Source organism: Pan troglodytes, chromosome 1 (genome assembly GCF_028858775.2).
Source record: "Pan troglodytes isolate AG18354 chromosome 1, NHGRI_mPanTro3-v2.0_pri, whole genome shotgun sequence".
Classification (NCBI taxonomy): Eukaryota; Metazoa; Chordata; class Mammalia; order Primates; family Hominidae; genus Pan; species Pan troglodytes.
The window spans coordinates 66,155,534-66,174,506 of NC_072398.2; the positions used below are offsets into that span (position 1 = coordinate 66,155,534).

The 18,973-nt window shown below is 39.9% G+C and overlaps 2 protein-coding genes across 2 annotated transcripts in view; both read left to right on the forward strand.

Moving 5' to 3' along the window:
- The first annotated feature begins 639 nt into the window (after window positions 1–639).
- Window positions 640–18,973, forward strand: part of SHCBP1L (SHC binding and spindle associated 1 like) — a 53,131-nt gene continuing 34,797 nt past the window's right edge. Inside the window, 5 exon segments of the mRNA NM_001246493.1 lie at window positions 640–1,089; window positions 2,297–2,446; window positions 13,225–13,439; window positions 14,220–14,306; window positions 14,379–14,597. Of these exon segments, the coding sequence (NP_001233422.1) occupies window positions 685–1,089; window positions 2,297–2,446; window positions 13,225–13,439; window positions 14,220–14,306; window positions 14,379–14,597 (1,076 nt within the window). The 5' untranslated portion in view covers window positions 640–684.
- On the forward strand, window positions 11,223–11,759 carry LOC107973509 (non-histone chromosomal protein HMG-14-like; the record flags this gene model as incomplete). Its single annotated transcript, XM_054661188.2, has 1 exon — window positions 11,223–11,759. A coding segment is annotated over one exon (438 nt), but the record flags the coding sequence as incomplete, so codon positions are not given.

An 18,973-nucleotide genomic window follows, 5' to 3' on the forward strand; every position in this document is an offset into this window, starting at 1 on the left:
AAAGTCCTATTTAAAATGTAAAGGAAATCCTATTTGGTGAACCCTGTAATAGGTGGGGGCTAAAAGGGAAATCTAGGTTGCTGGATTTGTCACTAGGGTTTCCTCTAGTAATAGCCAGAGGGTTCCAGTTAGTGTCACCTCCCAGTATGAAAATAAATTTTCTTTCAGGCTTTGTTTGTGGAGTGGTAGGTGGAGCATTTTTTTAGGTCCTGATGACCTGGAAGGTGACTCATAATCACCCTGAAACGTATGAGGACCCTAAGGAAACCTCTCCTGGGGGAGACAGAGGGCTGGGGTTAGAGCCAGTGCGTTGGGCTCGTCCGGCACCTTCTGGTGTGTGCGGCACCTGGTGGGGGTTCGGCACGGAGCCGCACCCAACACTGCCCCGGGCCCCCCCACCCCTGTCCTGAGCCCAGGCGCTTCGCCCTGTCCCACCTAGCTCTGAGCAGCGCCCCCCAGCACCCTGAATGCGTCCGCAGGACCCCGCGCTCTACCCGCAGGCCCCGCACCCCCTAGCTCTGGGCCGCGCCTCACATCCCTCCCAGAGCCGCAACACCCCACCCGGCGGGACGCCCTCGAGCAGCCGCTCGTTGCGGGCCTGAAGCGCAGCGCGCCTATTGGCCAGAGCGGCCGAGGGCGGGAAAAGCGGCCAACGGCTGCCTGGGCCCTCGGGCTGCTGAGGAGATGGCGTCAGGCTCCAAGGCCTCGGTGCCCGCGGACTCATTCCGCACCATCAGCCCGGACAGGCGAGGCGAGAAGGCTGCCTCCGCTGTCTCCGGGGACACGGCGGCCGCGACCACCCTGAAGGGCACCGCGATCCCAGTGCGGTCGGTGGTGGCCTCCCCTCGCCCGGTGAAGGGGAAAGCGGGCCGGGAGACGGCCAGGCTGCGGCTCCAGCGCCTGCCCGCGGCTCAGGCCGAGGACCCGGGAGAGGCGGCGGCGGCGGCGGAGGAGGAGCCCCTGCTGCCAGTGCCTGAGGATGAAGAGGAGGCGCAGCCCCTGCCCCCAGTCTGCGTGTCCCGTATGAGGGGGATGTGGCGGGACGAGAAGGTGTCGCTATATTGCGACGAAGTGCTGCAGGACTGTAAGGTGAGCGGATCTGGGACAGGAAGACGACGGTCGGAAGCTCGCCGGAACCTGGGGACAGGCATCTGGGGCTTCCCTCTTAGGCGGATGGGGGTCCACAGGGCACAACGAAAACTTGCGTTTCAAAAAAGTAAATGGAGTCAACATGTATAGAGCGTTCACCTTGTTAGAGGTGCCCGCGTCCTGCCCTAGAGGAGTTAAGGTTCGAGTTTCCGACAAAATTCGTCAGTTAACGGGACAGCCCTGAGAGAGAATTTTCTGAGAGCTCCTAAAAAATGAAGATATATTGGCCTTATCATTGCACAGGCATGAATCTTGGTACCTTTATTTAACAGTTTATGTCCAAACATGAGTAAGATCACTTAGCCTTGACTTTTACACTAGAATGCTAGAAATTACTTTAAGGGTACTTCCCACTCAGCAGTCCACAATGCGGCATGATATATATGTGTGTGTATATATATACATATAAATGTGTGTGTGTGTGTGTATATATATATATATATATATATATTTTTTTTTTTGGAGACGGAGTTTCATTCTTGTTGCCCATGCCGGAATGCAGTGGGGCAATCTCGGCTCACACAACCTCCGCCTCCCGGTGCAAGCAATTCTCCTGCCTCAGCCTCCCGAGTAGCTGGGATTACAGGCATGAGCCACCACGCCTGGCTAATTTTGTATTTTTTTTTTAGTGCAGACGGGGTTTCTCCAGTTGGTCAGGCTGGACTCGAACTCCCGACCTCAGGTGATCTGCCCGCTTCGGCCTCCCAAAGTGTTGGGATTACAGGCATGAGCCACCATGCCTGGTGGCATGACTTTCTTTTATAGAAAATACATATCTGATAAAACGGAATAGAGCAAATATTTCATGTTTCTAACCTATTTTTTTTAAGTTGTAGCAGAAGAATTTGTGTACCTGCATATTCACTGCAGTGATATTTATAAAAAGTTGAAAATTAAGACATAAACAATAACTAGCTGTCTTATCTATGAATTATTCGAGTGAATAGTAAGTTTAATTTTTTGTTGGTGATGTTTTCCACTAGATGCGGTTTCAGTTAAAATCTTTAATTTTCCAGGTCATTCATTATTTAAGGCTATATTGGTTCCATTTTAAAATAGAAATCAGTAAAAAAAAACCAAAAAACCACTTAGTTTAAAATCTATAATTTCATATATTTATATGTAGATCCATTTTTTCTCTTGTTAGGCAGAAGATGCTGATGAAGTTATGGGTAAATACCTATCAGAAAAATTAAAGTTGAAAGACAAATGGCTTGGAGTCTGGAAGACTAATCCCAGTGTATTCTTTGTGAAATATGAAGAAGCTTCTATCCCTTTTGTTGGTATATTGGTTGAGGTAAATAAATTTTATTTGATCTTTGTTCTTTTTGAATCAGTTCTTTTAAAGACTAAAATATGACTTTATTATTTGGAGATTGATACACAAGAGTTGACACATTTTACTTCTGTTTTAAGTTTCCGAGAAAATTAATAGTGTAAAAAGAAGGTTAGGGGAATATTAGTGCCTGTAAACCATTATCATTAAATGGAATCTAGTAGTATCAGACAATATTTATTAGCCTAATTTTTGCTCAACTAATGTAAAAATAACAAAAATGCATTTCTTATAAAATTAGTGATTCAGTCTTTAACAAACTTGGGCCTTCTTTTTCTGTCTTTTCCCTTTAATCTTCATTTATCTGAATTATGAAGTTTAGTTCAGATGAGGAAAAAAAAAGAAATGGATCAGAAAACTACTGGCAAAATTTGAAATTTTTTTCCTTTGAAAAGTACCCTTTTTAGGGAGGCTGAGGCGGGAGAATGGTGTGAACCCAGGAGGCGGAGCTTGCAGTGAGCTGAGATCATGCCACTGCACTCCAGCCTGGGCAACAGAGTGAGACTCCGTCTCAAAAAAAAAAAAAGTACCCTTCTAGTATAATATCTTCCAAGCCTTTATCTGATAAGATTTTTCTTTTTTTTTTCTTTTGAAACAGAGTTTCGTCCTGTCGCCCAGGCTGGAGTGCAGTGGTGTGATCTCGGCTACTGCAACCTCTGCCTCCCCGGTTCAAGCGATTCTCCTGCCCCAGCCTCCCGAGTAGCTGGGATTACAGGCGCATGCCACCATGCCCAGCTAATTTTTTGTATCTTTGGTAGAGACGGGGTTTCACCCTGTTGGCCAGGCTGGTCTTGAACTCCTAACCTTGTGATCTTTTGCAGAGAAGGGGTTTCACCATGTTGGCCAGACTGGTCTTGAACTCCTGGCCTCGTGATCTGCCTGACTCAGCCTCCCAAAGTGCTGGGATTACAGGCATGAGTCACTGCACCTGGCCCTAATAAGATTTTTCTTTGTTAGGCCTGTAGGCTAAACATTGTGGCATGTTTGATTCTGTTAAAGGTCAATTATCCTTATATAGAAATTAATATTTATAACCACAAATGATACCCTTACCCCAGATAGTTAGTTTAAATCTGTATTTTTGGATACAAGAAAAACTTATGTATGTAACTTGTTGTATTATATACTACTTGAAAACAATTTAAAAATATGTGTTCTGTGGAAAAGTCAGTGTCAGTTTTACAGATAAAGAATGGCGGCTGGGCGTGGTGGCTCACGCCTGTAGTCCCAACACTTTGGGAGGCCAAGGTAGGTGAATCACTTGAGCTCAGGAGTTAGAGACCAGCCTGAGCACCATGGTGAAACCCCATCTCTACCAGAAAAACAGGCACACACCTGTGGTCCCACCTACTCAGGAGGCTGAGGTGGGAGGATCGCTTGAGCCTGGGAGGCAGAGGTTGCAGTGAGCCTGGGTGACATAGTGAGGCCCCATCTCAAAAAAAAAAAAAAAAAAAAGAATACCATATTTTCAGTCGTAGAGATTACAAGGGAATGTAAAAGATTATTGGGATTAGTTAATTTTTCAATAAGACTCTATTAGTTAATATTTCAGTAATACTGTTTCTTTTCCTTTTTCTTTTTTTTTCAAGATAAGGTCTAACTCTATTGCCCAGGCTGGAGTGCAGTGGTGCAATCTCAGCTCACTGCAACCTCTTCCTCTTGGTTTCAAGCAGTCCTCCCACCTCAGCCTCCTGAGTAGCTGTGACTGCAGGCGTGTACCACCACACCTGGCTAATTTTTGTGTTTTTAGTAAAAACGGGATTTCACTATGTTGGCCAGGCTGGTCTCGAACCCCCGACCTCAAGTGATCCACCCACCTCAGTCTCCCAAAGTGCTGGGATTACAGGCGGAGCCACCATGCCCAGCCAGTAGTACTCTGTTTTGTAGAGGTTTGCTCATCTTCAGACTTTGAGTAGCTTTGCCGAGATCTTTCACAACTTCTCTGAATTTTTTTCATCTGGATAAAAATGGTTTTCATCTGGCTTTATGACTTTTTTTTTTTTTTAGTATAAGTTTGTGGGTTTTTTTTCAATCAGGTTTTATGTGGAAGCTTAACATTAAAGCAGAACATTTCTGATTGAAATGGATGATGGTGTCTTAGCATCTCTCTCAATACCTCATGATAGCCCCTATACTCCATAAAACTTTTCAAGATCTCTAAAGTTCCATGGAAACTCAGTGGATTAGGTAACCTTAAAGTTCTATCAATTTCTAAGGTTTTACCTGCAATACATTGATTATTTAATCTGTCCCTGCCTTGCTTTAGAATTTGTGAGGGTCTAGTAATGTCCTCTAAATGTTAGAAAGACAGGATGAAACATAAGAACAGAGGAAAAAGCAGAGCAGTATATTGGCAGATTCTAATTCTTTTGTGGCAGAAAAACAAGTGAGACTGGCTCTTGGGACCTCTTAAGATAGTGCTGCACAATTCATATTGTTGTTTTATCTGACTCTGCTTCTTTAGTCTTACTTCAGTTGAAGTATTAATAATGCTATATAATACTCTTTGTTCTGATGTCACAATAATTTATTCCTATGGGCCCCTGTTCGCTTTTTCTTTAGATGCTGTATTAGTTTTCTATTGCTGCCACAACAAATTACCACACTCAGTGGCTCAAAGAATACAAATTTATTATCTTACAACTCTGTAGGTCAGAAGTCTGACATGGGCCTAACTGAGCTAAAATCAAGGTGTATGCAAGGCTGCATACCTTTATGAAGGCTGTGTGGGAGAATCTGTTTCCTGGCCTTTTTTAACCTCTAGAAGCAGCCTGCATTCTGTGGCTTGTGGCCCTCTTCCTTCATCTTCAATGTGCTTCTCACACTGCATCTTTCTGGTTCACTGCAGGCTAAAAAGGCAGTCCCCTTTTAATAGACTCGTGATTAGAATGGGCCCAACTGGGTAATCCAAGATGACCTTCACATCTCAATGTCTTTAGTTGTAATCACATCTGTGAAGTCCATTTTGCCATGTAAGGTAACATATTCACAGATTAGGATTAGGGAATGGACGTCTTTGGGGGCCATTATTATGCCTATCATGAATTCATACAATAACCAACCAACAAACAAAAAACTTAGAAACATAGTGTTGACTCCTGAACAGTGCAGGGCCCTGCACAGTCAAAAATCCGTGTATAACTTTTGACTTCCCAAATACTTAACTAATAGCCTACTGTTGACTGGAAGCCTTGCTGATATCGTATACAGTTGATTAACATATTTTGTATGTCATAAATATGATAAACACTATATTCTTACAATAAAGTAAGCTAGAGAAAAGAAAATGTTATTAAGAAAATTGTAAAGGCAGGGCACAGAGGTCTGTGCTTGTAGTCCTAGCATTTTGGGAGCCCAAGGCAGGAGGATCGCTTAAAGTCAGAACTTTGAGACTAACCTGGGCAACATAGCAAGACCTCATCTCTACTGAAAATTTTAAAATGAACTGGGTGGTGGTGCACACCTATAGTCCTCTCTACATGGGAGGCTGAGGTGAGAGGATCACTTGAGCCCAGAAATTTGAGAGCAAGACCCTGTCTCATAAAAGAAAAATCATAAGGAAGAGAAAAATATATTTACTATTCATTATATAGAAATAGATCATCATAAAGATCTTCATTTCTGTTGTCTTCATGCTGAATAGGCTGAGGAGAAGGAGGAAGAGGAAGAAGAGGAGTTGGTCCTGCTGTCGCTAGGGTAGCAGAGGCAGAAGAAAATACGCATATAAGTGGACCCATCCAGTTGGAACATGTGTTGTTCAAGGGTCAACTGTATTTGATGGGAAGGAAATCTAGCATATCCTTAATTTTGGTTATAAAATGGTCCAGAAATTAAGAAAACTTTTTTATAACTTCTGTACAAAGCAGTTTAGCAAAATATATCAAGAACTTTAAACTAGCACTTTATTTCTGGAAATGTCTTCTATGAAAATAGGAAATGTGGAAAAACATTGCTTCTTGGCCTTTTGCCTAAGATCCAAGTGTAGAAATGCAGAAAAAGATTTAGGTGTTAAGGTGATCATGGTGATTTTTTTTTTTTTTTTTTTTTGAGACAGAGTCTCACTCTGTCACCCAGGCTGGAGTACCGTGGCGTGATCTCGGCTCACTGCAATCTCCAGCTCCCAGGTTCAAGTGATTTTCCTGCCTCAGCCTCCTGAGTAGCTGGGATTATAGGCGCGAGCCACCATGCCCGGCTAATTTTTGTATTTTTAGTAGAGACGAGGTTTCACCATGTTGCCTAGGCTGGTCTCGAACTCTTGACCTCAGGTGATCCACCCGCCTCAGCCTCCCAAAGTGCTGAGATTACAGGCGTGAGCCACCGTGCCCAGCCACCTGGGCTTTTCTTTGCACCATATATTCTAGATGGGGTACTAGAAGAGCTAACAACCTGGAAACATCAACGTGTAAAACAGCAACAACAAAAAGCAGAATGAAGACAGGACAATTATTGTGCTTGAAGATAGAAAAATAGAAATTATCAAATCCTAACACCATAAAGAAAATAGACTTAAAAGGACAGAACCTCAGGAACATGTTGGACTATAACAAAAGACCTAGCATTCATGTCTTCAGAGTTCCAGAAGGAGAGAAGAAAGAGGGAGGGCTAAAAAATATTCAAAGAATGGCAGAAAATTTACCAAATTTGGCAAAAGATATAAACCTACAAATTTAAGAAGCCAAATTGAGGAGCATGGTTAAGGGTGGGAGTACTCCCATTGGGAAGAAGGGAATTACATGAAAATTTGCTGGTACTGAATGTTGGGATCCTCTATCTTCTACCCTCCAACTCTGCTTCTAGAACACAGGCAGCTAAGGCATATCACTCCAGGAATGAGATTTGAAATATTTTTGTATGATCATATGCTAAAAAAAAAAAAAGACTTAATGATACTGATTTACCACAGAAAGAGCCTGGGTGGATCAACCAGTGAAGAGGAGATGAGGAGGAGAAGAAAGGAAGAGAGAAGAGAGTTGGGGGAAGAGGTTGGTGGCAAGAACAGAAGAAAGCAAATTGTCAAATTGTAAAGGTTTCTCAGAACCAAAGGTCATAAATTTCTAGACTGAAAGGGCCCACTTAGTGTCCAGCACATAATGAAATTTGGGAATACTGGGACCAAAGAGAAGGTCCAATAAGATTCCAGAGAGGAAAAAGATAGGTTTATATAAAGAATCAAGACATAGAATGGCATCAGACATCAGACCTTTCCTTTTTTTTTTTTTTTTTAAGACGGAGTCTTGCTCTGTTGCCCAGGCTGGAGTGCAGTGGTGCAGTCTTGGCTCACTGCAACCTCCACTTCCCAGGCTCAAGCAATTCTCATGCCTCAGCCTCCCGAGTAGCTGAGACTGCAGGCATGCGCCACCATACCCAGCTAATTTTTGTATTTTTAGTAGAGATGGGGTTTCACTATGTTTACCAGGCTGGTCTGGAACTCCCGGCCTCAAGACATCCTCCCACCTCGGCCTCCCAAAGTGCTGGGATTACAGATGTAAGCCACCACACCCAGTCCAGACTTTTCAAAAGTAATTCTTAGTTTTAAAAAGCTATGAAAATATATTTTCAAAAATTTTAGGGAAAGTGATATCCCACTGTATAATTTTATACCTAGGCACACTATAAGTCAAGTGTAGAAAAAATACATTTTCAAATATGTGAGGTCTCAAAAGTTATGTCCAATGCACCCTTTCTTAGGAAGTTAATGGATGTCATCTACAGTCAAGGGAGTAAATCAAGAAATATGAAGACATCAGATTCAAAATGTAGAGAAGCCACAACCTAAGAGAAAAACAAAGGGAATTCCTGGGATGATGGCAAAGTGATAACAGCTATGTACATAGCAGGCCTAGAGAGCCACTTCAGAATAGAACTGGTCAGAGAACTCTGGAAGAGTGCTTTAAATAAAATGAAACCAGTATTTTATTTCAAACACAATCTATTGGCTTTGAACATATTGAAAGGAGATTTTTACAACTTAAGGAATTTGGGGCTAAATTAATGAAAGCCACGTAGAAAATGAGCAAATGGCTGGGCGCAGTGGCTCACGCCTGTAATACCAGCACTTTGGGAGGCCAAGACGGACGGATTGCCTGAGGTCAGGAGTTCAAGACCAGCCTGGCTAACATGGTGAAACCCCATCTCTACTAAAAATACAAAAAATAGCCGGATGTGGTGGCGCACGCCTGTAGTCCCAGATACGTGGGAGGCTGAGGCAGGAGAATTGCTTGAACCCGGGAGGCAGAGGAGTTGCAGTGAGCCCGAGATCACACCACTGCACTCTAGCCTGGGTGACAAAGAAAGGCTCCGTCTCAAAAAAAAAAAAAAGAAAGAAAAAAGAAAATGAGCAAATGAAAAGCAATACAATTATTGACTGCTGGGAAAACAACATTTTTTGCAGGAATGAAAAATCAGCTCACACCATATGGCTCACCTGTGAATCACATTTTTCAAACATATTAAGATAAATGCTGAATACTTAAGATATAACCATATTGGTGAATGAAAGGCCAGGAAAGAGTGGTTGTATATTAAGGAAATGAGGCAAAATGAAAGAGATAACTAAATTCTTATCTTTCAGAGTTGGAAGTCAATATCCAATGCCAAAACTGGAAACAAAACTTTAAGTAGCAATATAAGCATATTATTTAAAGATGAAGATATAAATGTCAAAAAATAATCAGCTAAAAGAGTTAAAAATGGTTGCCTCTGAGGAGCAAGAATTAGAGGGTGATAGAAGACCATCAAGGAATTCTATTTTTCTTTCTTTTTTTTTTTTTGAGACTGAGTATCATCTACGGCCATACCACTCTGAACACGCCCCATCTCATCTGATCTCGGAAGCTAAGCAGGGTCGGGCCTGGTTAGTGCTTGGATGGGAGATGGAGTCTCGCTCTGTCACTCAGGCTGGAGTGCAGTAGCATGATCTTGGCTCACTGCAACCTCTGCCTCCTGGGTTCCAGCGATTCTCCTGCCCTAGCCTTCCACATAGCTGGGACTATGCACGCCACCATGCCTGGCTAATTTTGTATTTTTAGTAGAGACAGGGTTTCACCACGTTGGCCAGGCTGGTCTCAAACTCCTGACCTCAGGTGATCCGCCTGCCTCGGCCTCCCGGCCTCTTTTATTTATTTATTTATTTATTTATTTATTTATTTATTTATTTTGAGAAGTAGTCTTGCTCTGTTGCCCAGGCTGGAGTGCAGTGGTGCGATCTCGGCTCACTGCAACCTCCACCTCCCAGGTTCAAGCTATTCTCCTGCCTCAGCCTCCTGAGTAGCTGGCATTACAGGCACGCACCACCATTCCAGGCTAATTTTTGTATTTTTTAGTAGAGATGGGGTTTCACCACGTTGGCCAGGCTTGTCTTGAACTCCTGACATCAGGTGATCCACCCGCCTCGGCTTCCCCAAGTGCTGGGATTACAGGCGTGAGCCACCGCACCCAGCCTGAACTCTATTTTTCATGACAAACCTGGTACAGCTATTTGATTCTAAACTATATGCATGTATAATACTGAAAAAAATCAAAACTAGGCCAGGCCAGGTGCAGTGGCTCACGCCTGTAATCCCAGTACTTTGGGAGGCTGAGGCGGGTGGATCATCTGAGGTCGAGAGTTTGAGACCAGCCTGGCCAATATGGTGAAACCCTATCTCTACTAAAAATACAATAATTAGCCAGGCTGTGGTGGTGCATGCCTGTAATCCCAGCTACTTGGGAGGCTGAGGCTGGAGAATCGCTTGAACCTGGGAGGCAGAGGTTGCAGTGAGCTGAGATTGCACCGCTGCACTCCAGCTGGGGCAACAGAGTGAGACCCTGTCTCAAAAAAAAAAAACAGAAACAAACACAAACAAACAAAAAAAACTAGGCCAGGCATGGTGGCTCATTCCTGTAATCCCAGCACTTTGAGAGGCTGAGGCAGCAGGATCACTGGAGGCCAGGAGTTCAAGACCAGCCTAGGCAACATAGTGAGACCCTGTCTGTACCAAAAAAAAAAAAAAAAAAAAAAAAAAAAAATCAAGCATGGTGGCACAGGTAGTCCTAGCTAATTGGGAGGCTGAGCAGGGAGGATTGTTTGAGCCCAGGAGTTCGAGGCTGCAGTGAGCTATGATCGTGCCACTGCACTTTAGCCTGGGCAACAGAGTGAAACCCTGTTTCTTAAAAAAAAGAGAGAGAACTAAAATATTAAAATATAAAGCTCAGTATCATATTTCGTAATGACTCTTTGGAAATATATTTTTGTCCTGTCACAAATATGGATTGCAGATCATTTATTATCTTCAAACACCCAGTTTTAAGTTGTTATTCTATTTTCTAAGTTTTCTTCTGTCCCATAACTGCTTTGAAGAACATAATTTATATTAAATTAGTCATAAACTTTGTATTTCAAAGTTTGGTTAGTGATTTGAAGATATTTCCTGTATTCAAGTGATTATTGTTTTATCACTTATATAACACTTACGGATATTTAAAATTTTTTTGTGACATAACTCTACCGAAAAATAAAGAATTTCATTGGCTGTACTTGAAAATTTTTAGAACAGATTTTGGAAGTGTTTGTGTTAATACTAATTTTGTGCCAACATTTTAAAATTTGTATTAATATGTAATTTATTAAATTTTTAAAAAACTATCAACTTTGGTTCTGAAGCACTGATTTTCAGACAAGTGCAGGGAAGTATCACTATACTATGGTGAAATAAGATGAATAAACAATATAGCATGTTGTTCATGAAGCTAAATCAACTTAAGAATTTTACTCTTGGTAGGTCTCAGTAGCTCGGGCGGCGGGAGGGGTGGCAGCGGCCAGGCAGCCCAGTTTCGCGGAGGCTCTCGGCGCGCCACGGCCCGCAGGCACCCGGCACGCGCCCTGCCTGCCGCCAGGATACCCAAGAGGAAGGTCAGCTCCGCCGAAGGGGCCGCCAAGGAAGAGCCCAACAGGAGATCGGGGCGGTTGTCAGCTAAGCCTCCTGCAACAGTGGAAGCGAAGCCGAAAAAGGCAGCAGCGAAGGATAAATCTTCAGACAAAAAAGTGCAAACAAAAGGGAAAAGGGGAGCAAAGGGAAAACAGGCTGAAGTGGCTAACCAAGAAACTAAAGATTTACCTGCAGAAAATGGGGAAACGAAAACTGAGGAGAGTCCAGCTTCTGATGAAGCAGGAGAGAAAGAAGCCAAGTCTGATTAATACCATATACCATGTCTTATCAGTGGTCCCTGTCTCCCTTCTTGTACAATCCAGAGGAATATTTTTATCAACTATTTTGTAAATGCAAGTTTTTTAGTAGCTCTAGAAACATTTTTAAGAAGGAGGGAATCCCACCTCATCCCATTTTTTAAGTGTAAATGCTTTTTTTAAAGAGGTGAAATCATTTGCTGGTTGTTTATTTTTTGGTACAACCAGAAAATAGTGTGGGATATTGAATTACGGGAGGCTTTGACTGTCTCAGGTATCAGCTTAACATTCCATAGGTGGGGGGTTAGTTTTTATATCCTATAATACAAAGCATATTAAATGGCAGTATGGAGTCAGTACTGCATTTAATGTCTTGAACATTTTAAATTACTTCCATTCCCATGTTTTTTAGAAGAATTGTTTCCTAAAGAAAACCACTCTTTGATCACGGCTCTCCCTGTCAGAATTGTGTGCACTCTGTAACATCTTTGGTTGTGGTAGTCCTGTTTTCCTAATAACTTTGTTATTGTGCTGTGAAAGGTTACAAATTTGAATATGTAGTGTAGGTGCTATTCAGTTGTGAACTGGTGGGCTGTATGTAACAGCTGACCAACATGTGAAGGTACTGGTACTTGATAGCCTCGTAAAGAAAATTTGCTTCCAAATTTTAAGCTGGAAAGTCACTGGAATAACTTTAAAAAAGAATTACAGTAAATGGCTTTTTAGATTTTCGTTACATATGTCAAGAATTGTGTACAAATTGAAATGTCTGAACTGATCCTTAACCAATAAAATCTCAATTTTGAAAAAAAAAAAGAATTTTACTCTTTATGTCCTTTCTCCTTTTTTTTTTTTTTGGTGTTTGAATAGCCATTCTTCTACCAATGGTGTAATACAGATAGCAGGGCTTTTTTTTTTTAACATGCTTTTGTTTGTTTTTGTTTTTTTGTTATTATCATTGTCATTTTTATTATTTTGCTACTTTATTCAGTGCTTACTGTGTGCTAGATGCCCACTGGAAGCTTATAATTATGATTTATTATATTTAACATGCTTTTATGGCAAAATTTGTTCAAAAATTTTTCGATAATATTAGCTGGGCACAGTGGCATGTTCCTGTAGTCCCAGGTCCTGAGGAGGCTGAGATAAGAGGATGGCTTGAGCCCAGGAATTCAAGGATTAGTGTGCAATGATTACACCTGTGAATAGCCACTGCACACTAGCCTGAGCAACCACAGTAAGACCCTGCCATATGTGTGTGTGTATATACACACACACACACACACACACTGTTTTATGAAATCTCAAAGTCTGGCAACTCAATCTTAGAAACAAATAATGTAGGAGATACAGAATTCCTTTCATGAAACTGAAAAAAAATGTATTTAAGAAGTAGGGTTTGTAAAACTATTGGTAGTATATTTAATATTGATCCATAATTATTCTGTATGTTGATTGTTGAAGAAGTCATAAATTTAAAAGAAGAAACTTTATAATGAGCTCATATATGAGAAAGAAATCCTGCGGTTTACTGATATTTGTAACTATCTCTTATCTCTTATGATATTTATCTTAGGTAACTTGTGAACCATACCAAGACTCATCATCTCGTTTCAAAGTTACTGTTTCTGTTGCTGAGCCCTTTTCTTCCAACATTGCAAATATTCCAAGAGATTTGGTTGATGAGATTTTGGAGGAACTGGAACACAGTGTGCCTCTTTTGGAAGTGTATCCTGTTGAGGGACAAGATACTGATATACATGTTATTGCTTTGGCCTTGGAAGTTGTCAGGTATTAGGGCCTTTACTTTTGAAAATTAAATTTATTATATCCAAAAGTTAATGTGAAGGTTTTGCTCATATAATCGCTTTACAAGCACTTACTGATTTAATTTTCACTCACTACTGCTGGATTAAATTTGTCCATTTTAAATCAACATATTGTATTTGTAACTTTTAGTAAAAACATTTCCTTGCAGAAACATTATATATGGGTAATGAAAAGTTTGCAATTTTTTGATCTTGCATTTTATAAAAATAAAATTTAAAGGAATTCTTGAAATAAGTAACATTAACTTCTATTCATATTTAAGCATCTTAAATTTATTAGCATTCATTTCTCAAATTTAAAGGCATTACAAATACTAGATATCATCATTCACATTATGATTGCTTCTTATAAGTTGATACAATTTGAGGGAAGCTATCCACAAACAAAATACAGAATATTTTTTGGCATGTTTTTGTTTTTCTAATGTTTTCCTCCCATACAAATTTGGTAGTATCTTACATATTATTTATTTTTTGAGCAAATAATAGCCAAAATCTATAAAATTTAGAAACAATTTTACAGTCCCACTCATTATCTCATTTACTGTAACCTAAAATAGAATGCAAATCATCTAATTTTTGAAGTTTTACCTTTTATTTTAGTTCACTCAAAGGTCATTTTAAAATATTTTGCTTAAGAATTAAGATTGAGGTAGAGAATTCTGACATCAGAATATCTGTTTAGCTCTAAATCAGTAGTGGCTGTTTTTGATTACTGTCATCTTAATTTGGTTTATCGTAGGTTTTTTTATGACTTTCTTTGGAGAGACTGGGATGATGAAGAAAGTTGTGAGAATTATACTGCACTTATTGAAGAAAGAATTAATTTGTAAGTATAGTTTATAAACTTATACCGCACATTAGAAAAAATAAACATTGTAATTATGTTGATAATTTTCAGGTGGTGTGATATACAGGATGGAACAATACCTGGTCCTATCGCACAACGTTTTAAAAAAACTTTGGAGAAATATAAAAACAAACGTGTCGAGCTCATTGAGTATCAGAGCAATATTAAAGAAGATCCATCTGCAGCAGAGGCTGTTGAATGCTGGAAAAAATACTATGAGATAGTCATGCTCTGTGGATTACTGAAAATGTGGGAAGATTTACGCCTCCGGTAATAATTTGCTCTATTTCAAATAGAAGCAAAAGTTTACATGGTTATTATTTTATCATAGCACTTAATTTGTGGTATATGTTCTGATTAAAGTGAAGTATAAAATTAGATGTCTAATTTATGAGGTAAGCACAAGGTACAACTATCAGTATTAGAAAATTGTATTAGCTGAATTCACTGAAATCATTGTTTTTTTTTGACCAAAAGAACTCATTAATCCATTTCTTTCCTTATCTTTCATTTTAACTCTTTTGATTTTGGCCAAAGCATAAGAAAGGAAGAGGTGGACCTCCTCTATATATAATATGTGAAGCAAACAAGATAACTGGATTATAGCTAAAAGAGTAGCAAGACATAGACAGAGTCTGTCTACATAACAGTTTTTAAAAGAAGCACAAAGACAGGCTGGACATGGTGGCCCACACCTGTAATCCCAATACTTTGGGAGGACAAGGTAGGAGGATCACTTGAGGCCAAGAGTTTGAGACCAGCCTTGGGCAGCATATTGAGGCCCCATCTCTACAATAAACAAACAGATTTTTAAAATTTAGCTAGGAATGTAGTGGGGTATGTCTGTAGTCTCAGCTACTTGGGAGGCTGAGGCAGGAGGATCACTTGAGCTGAAGAGTTTGATGCTGCAGTAAGCATCGATCATGCTACTGCACTCCAGCCTGGGCAACAGAGCAAGACCCTGTCTCTTTGTTGTTGTTGTTTGTTTGTTTTTTTGACCCTGTCTTTTAAAAGAAAAAAATAAAAGAAGAAGCACAAGCTGGGCGCAGTGGCTCACGCCTGTCATCCCAGCACTTTGGGAGGCCGAGGTGGGCGGATCACCTGAGGTCAGGAGTTTTGAGACCAGCCTCAACATGGAGAAACCCCATCTCTACTAAAAACACAAAATTAGCCGGGCGTGGTGGTGCATGCCTGTAATCCCAGCTACTCGGGAGGCTGAGGCAGGAGAATTGCTTGAACCTGGGAGGCGGAGGTTGCGGTGAGCCGAGATCACGCCATTGCACTCCAGCCTGGGCAACAAGAGCGAAACTCTGTCTCAGAAAGAAAAAATAAGAAGCACAAAGACAAGACGGGGGACAAAAACAAGGAAACTAGAGGAATTTGAAGCTTCTGACACCTACAGCTATAGTACCCATTAAAGACAACCTGGCCAGATTAATATAAAACCTCACACTAAAGGCCTTTTAACCTGTTCTGTTACCTGATTTGTAATGTTGGGCTTTGAACAATAAATTATAAGGCATGCTAAAAGGCAAGAAAAAAAAAAACACTTCAGAGAAACAAAGCAAATATCACAGAGACTCAGGTATGATTTTGGAATTCATCAGTCAGAGAATTTAAAATTCATCAATAGCTGGGATACATGATCTATTGTGGGAAGAAAGAATTAATAATGAGTTTAAAGATTTGTCAATAGAAACTTCCCAAACAGAAATGCAAAGAGAAAGGAATGAAAGAAACTGAAGAGAACATTCAAGAACTGTGGGACAGTTTCAAAAGGTGTTAACATATGTGTAATTGTAATACCAGAAGAAGAAGGAAGAGCAAATGGATCAGAAGAAATACTTGAATTAATAATGATGAGAATTTTCCAAAATTAAATACAGACACAAAACCACAGATCCATAAAGCTCAGAGAACACCAAACAGGATAAATATCAAAGAATCAACACCTAGGCATATCATATTTAAACTGCATAAAACGACAAATAAAGAAAAAATATCCTGAAGGAAGCCAAAGGAAAAAACCCACATTACCTACTATAGTGAACAAGAATTTCTCAGAAGGAACTATGAAAATAAGATGAGAGTGGAGAGAAATATTCAAAATGTTGAAAGAACCACCAAACTAGAATTCTGTATCTAGTGAAATTATTCTTCAAATGTGAGCAAGAAATACTTGCTCAGACAAAACAAACCAAACAAAACTGAGAGTTTATCATTAGTAGGCCTGTTCTGCAAGAAAGGTTAAAGGAAGTTCTTCAGGGAAAAGAAAAATGAGAAAAACTCATGTCTACATATAGTAAGGAACAATGTGGGAGAAGGAATAAAGGTAAAATAAATTATTTTATTATCATTATTATCTTGCCCTGTCACCCAGGCTGGAGTGCAGTGACGTGATCATGGCTCACTGCAGCCTCGACTTCCCAGGCTCAAGTGATCCTCTCACTTCAGTCTTCTGAGTAGCTGGGACCACAGGTGTGTGCCAGCATGCCTAGCTAATTTTTTTATTTTTATTTTTGTGGAGGCAGGATCTCACTATATTGCCCTTGCTGATCTCAAACTCCTGGGCTCAAGTGATCCTCCCACCTCGACCTCCAAAGTGCTGAGATTACAGGTGTGACCCACTGTGTCCAGCCTCTATTTTTCTTATTGTTGATTGATCTAAAAGATAGCTATTTAACATAATAGTGGTAATGATTCATTAGGTAATTAAAGCTCATGGATTACTGAAATAAATGAAACAATATCATAAAAGATGGGAGGATAGAATTGGAATACTCTGTTATATGGTATCTGCATGACATGTGAAGTAGTATAGTGTTATTTGAAAGTGGACTTAAATTAGTTAAAAATATATGTTGCAATCTCTAGGGCAAATATTAATTTTTTAAAAAAAGAAGTATAATTGATTTAAGAGAGTAGATACAATGGAACAAAATAAAATGCTAAATTAAAACTAGAAGAGGCAGGTCTGGGTGTGGTGGCTCATACCTGTAATCCCAGCATTTTGGGAGGCCAAGGTGGGTGGATCACCTGAGGTCAGGAGTCCAGACCAGCCTGGCCAACATGGTGAAACCCCATCTCTACTAAAAATAAAAAAATTAGCCAGTTGTGGCAGTGCATGCCTGTAATCCCAGCTACTCAGGAGGCTGAGACACGAGAATCACTTGAACCTGTGAGGTGGAGGTTGCAGTAAGCTGAGATCATGCCACTGCACTCCAGCCTGGGTGACAGAATAAGACTCTGTCTCAAAAAAAAAAAAAAAAAAAACAACAAAAAACAAAAAAGCAACCAAAACACTAGAAGAGGCAGAAAAGAAAGGGAAAAAGGAAACAAAGGACAAGTGCAACCTCTGTATTAATAGAAACCAGCTACAATATGGTAAATGTTAATTATGTCAAAATAACTGTAAATGTAAATGGTCTAAATAAAAAAGCAGAGATTATGAAAATGGATTTAAGAAAACAATATCCAACTATATGTGATCTGTAAGAAACCCACTTTATAAAGGTTCAGATATGTTCAAAGTAAAGGGATGGAGAAAGATATTTCATGCTCATGCTAATTAATAAAAATCTGGTGTGGCTATATTAATTTCAGATGAAGCAGCCTTTAAGGACTAGGACAATTATCAGGGACAAAAAGGGACATTTCATGATGATAAAGGGTTTGGTTCTCCAGGAAGATGTAACAATTCCTTACCATTCCTATTCACCTTCATACTAGAAGTTCTAAATAATGCAATAAGACAAGAAAAAGAAACAAAAGGCCTACAAACTGGAAAAGAAGAAATAAAACTATCTTTATTTGCAGATGACATAATTGTCTATGTGGAAAATCCCAAAGAATCAAAAAGGAACAAAACTCCTGAAACCGATAAATGAGTATAGCAAGTTTACAGGAAGCAAGGTTAATATTCAAAAATCAACTGCTTTTTTATATACCAGCAGTGAGCAATTTATTTTAAATTTTAAAAATTATTGACAATAGAACCAAAAATGTGAAATACTTAGGTATATACCTAACAAAATATAGGACCTATAATGCAGAAAACTACAATACACTGATGACAATAAATGGAGAGATATCTTATGTTCTTGGATTGGAAGACCCAATATTTTAAAAATGTCAGTTCTTCCCAACTTGATCTGTAGATCCAGTGCAATCCCAGTGAAATTCATAGCAAAATATTTTGTAGAGATTGGCAAACTGTTTCTAAAACTCATGTGGAAAGGCAGGAAACCTAGAATAGCCAAAAAGTAGAAGGACTCATACTACTCGATTTTAAGACTTACTATGAAGCTGTAGTAATCAAGACAGTATGGTATAAGTGAAAGAATAGATTAATGGAAGAGACAGATAGATCAGTGGAAGGAAATAGAGTCCATAAATAGAGTCCTTATATAGTCCAGATTAGAGAGTCCATAAGATCCACACATAGAGTAGACTGACTTGACAAAGGGCGAAAGAAATGTAATAGAAAAAGGATATTCTCTTCAACAAATGGTGCTGGAATAATTGAATATCTATATCCAAAAACGTGAACCTAGATACAGACCTTTCACAAAAATTAACTCAAAGTGGTCCATAAACCTAAACATAAAACTCAAAACTATAAGACTCATAGGAAATTATAGATAATC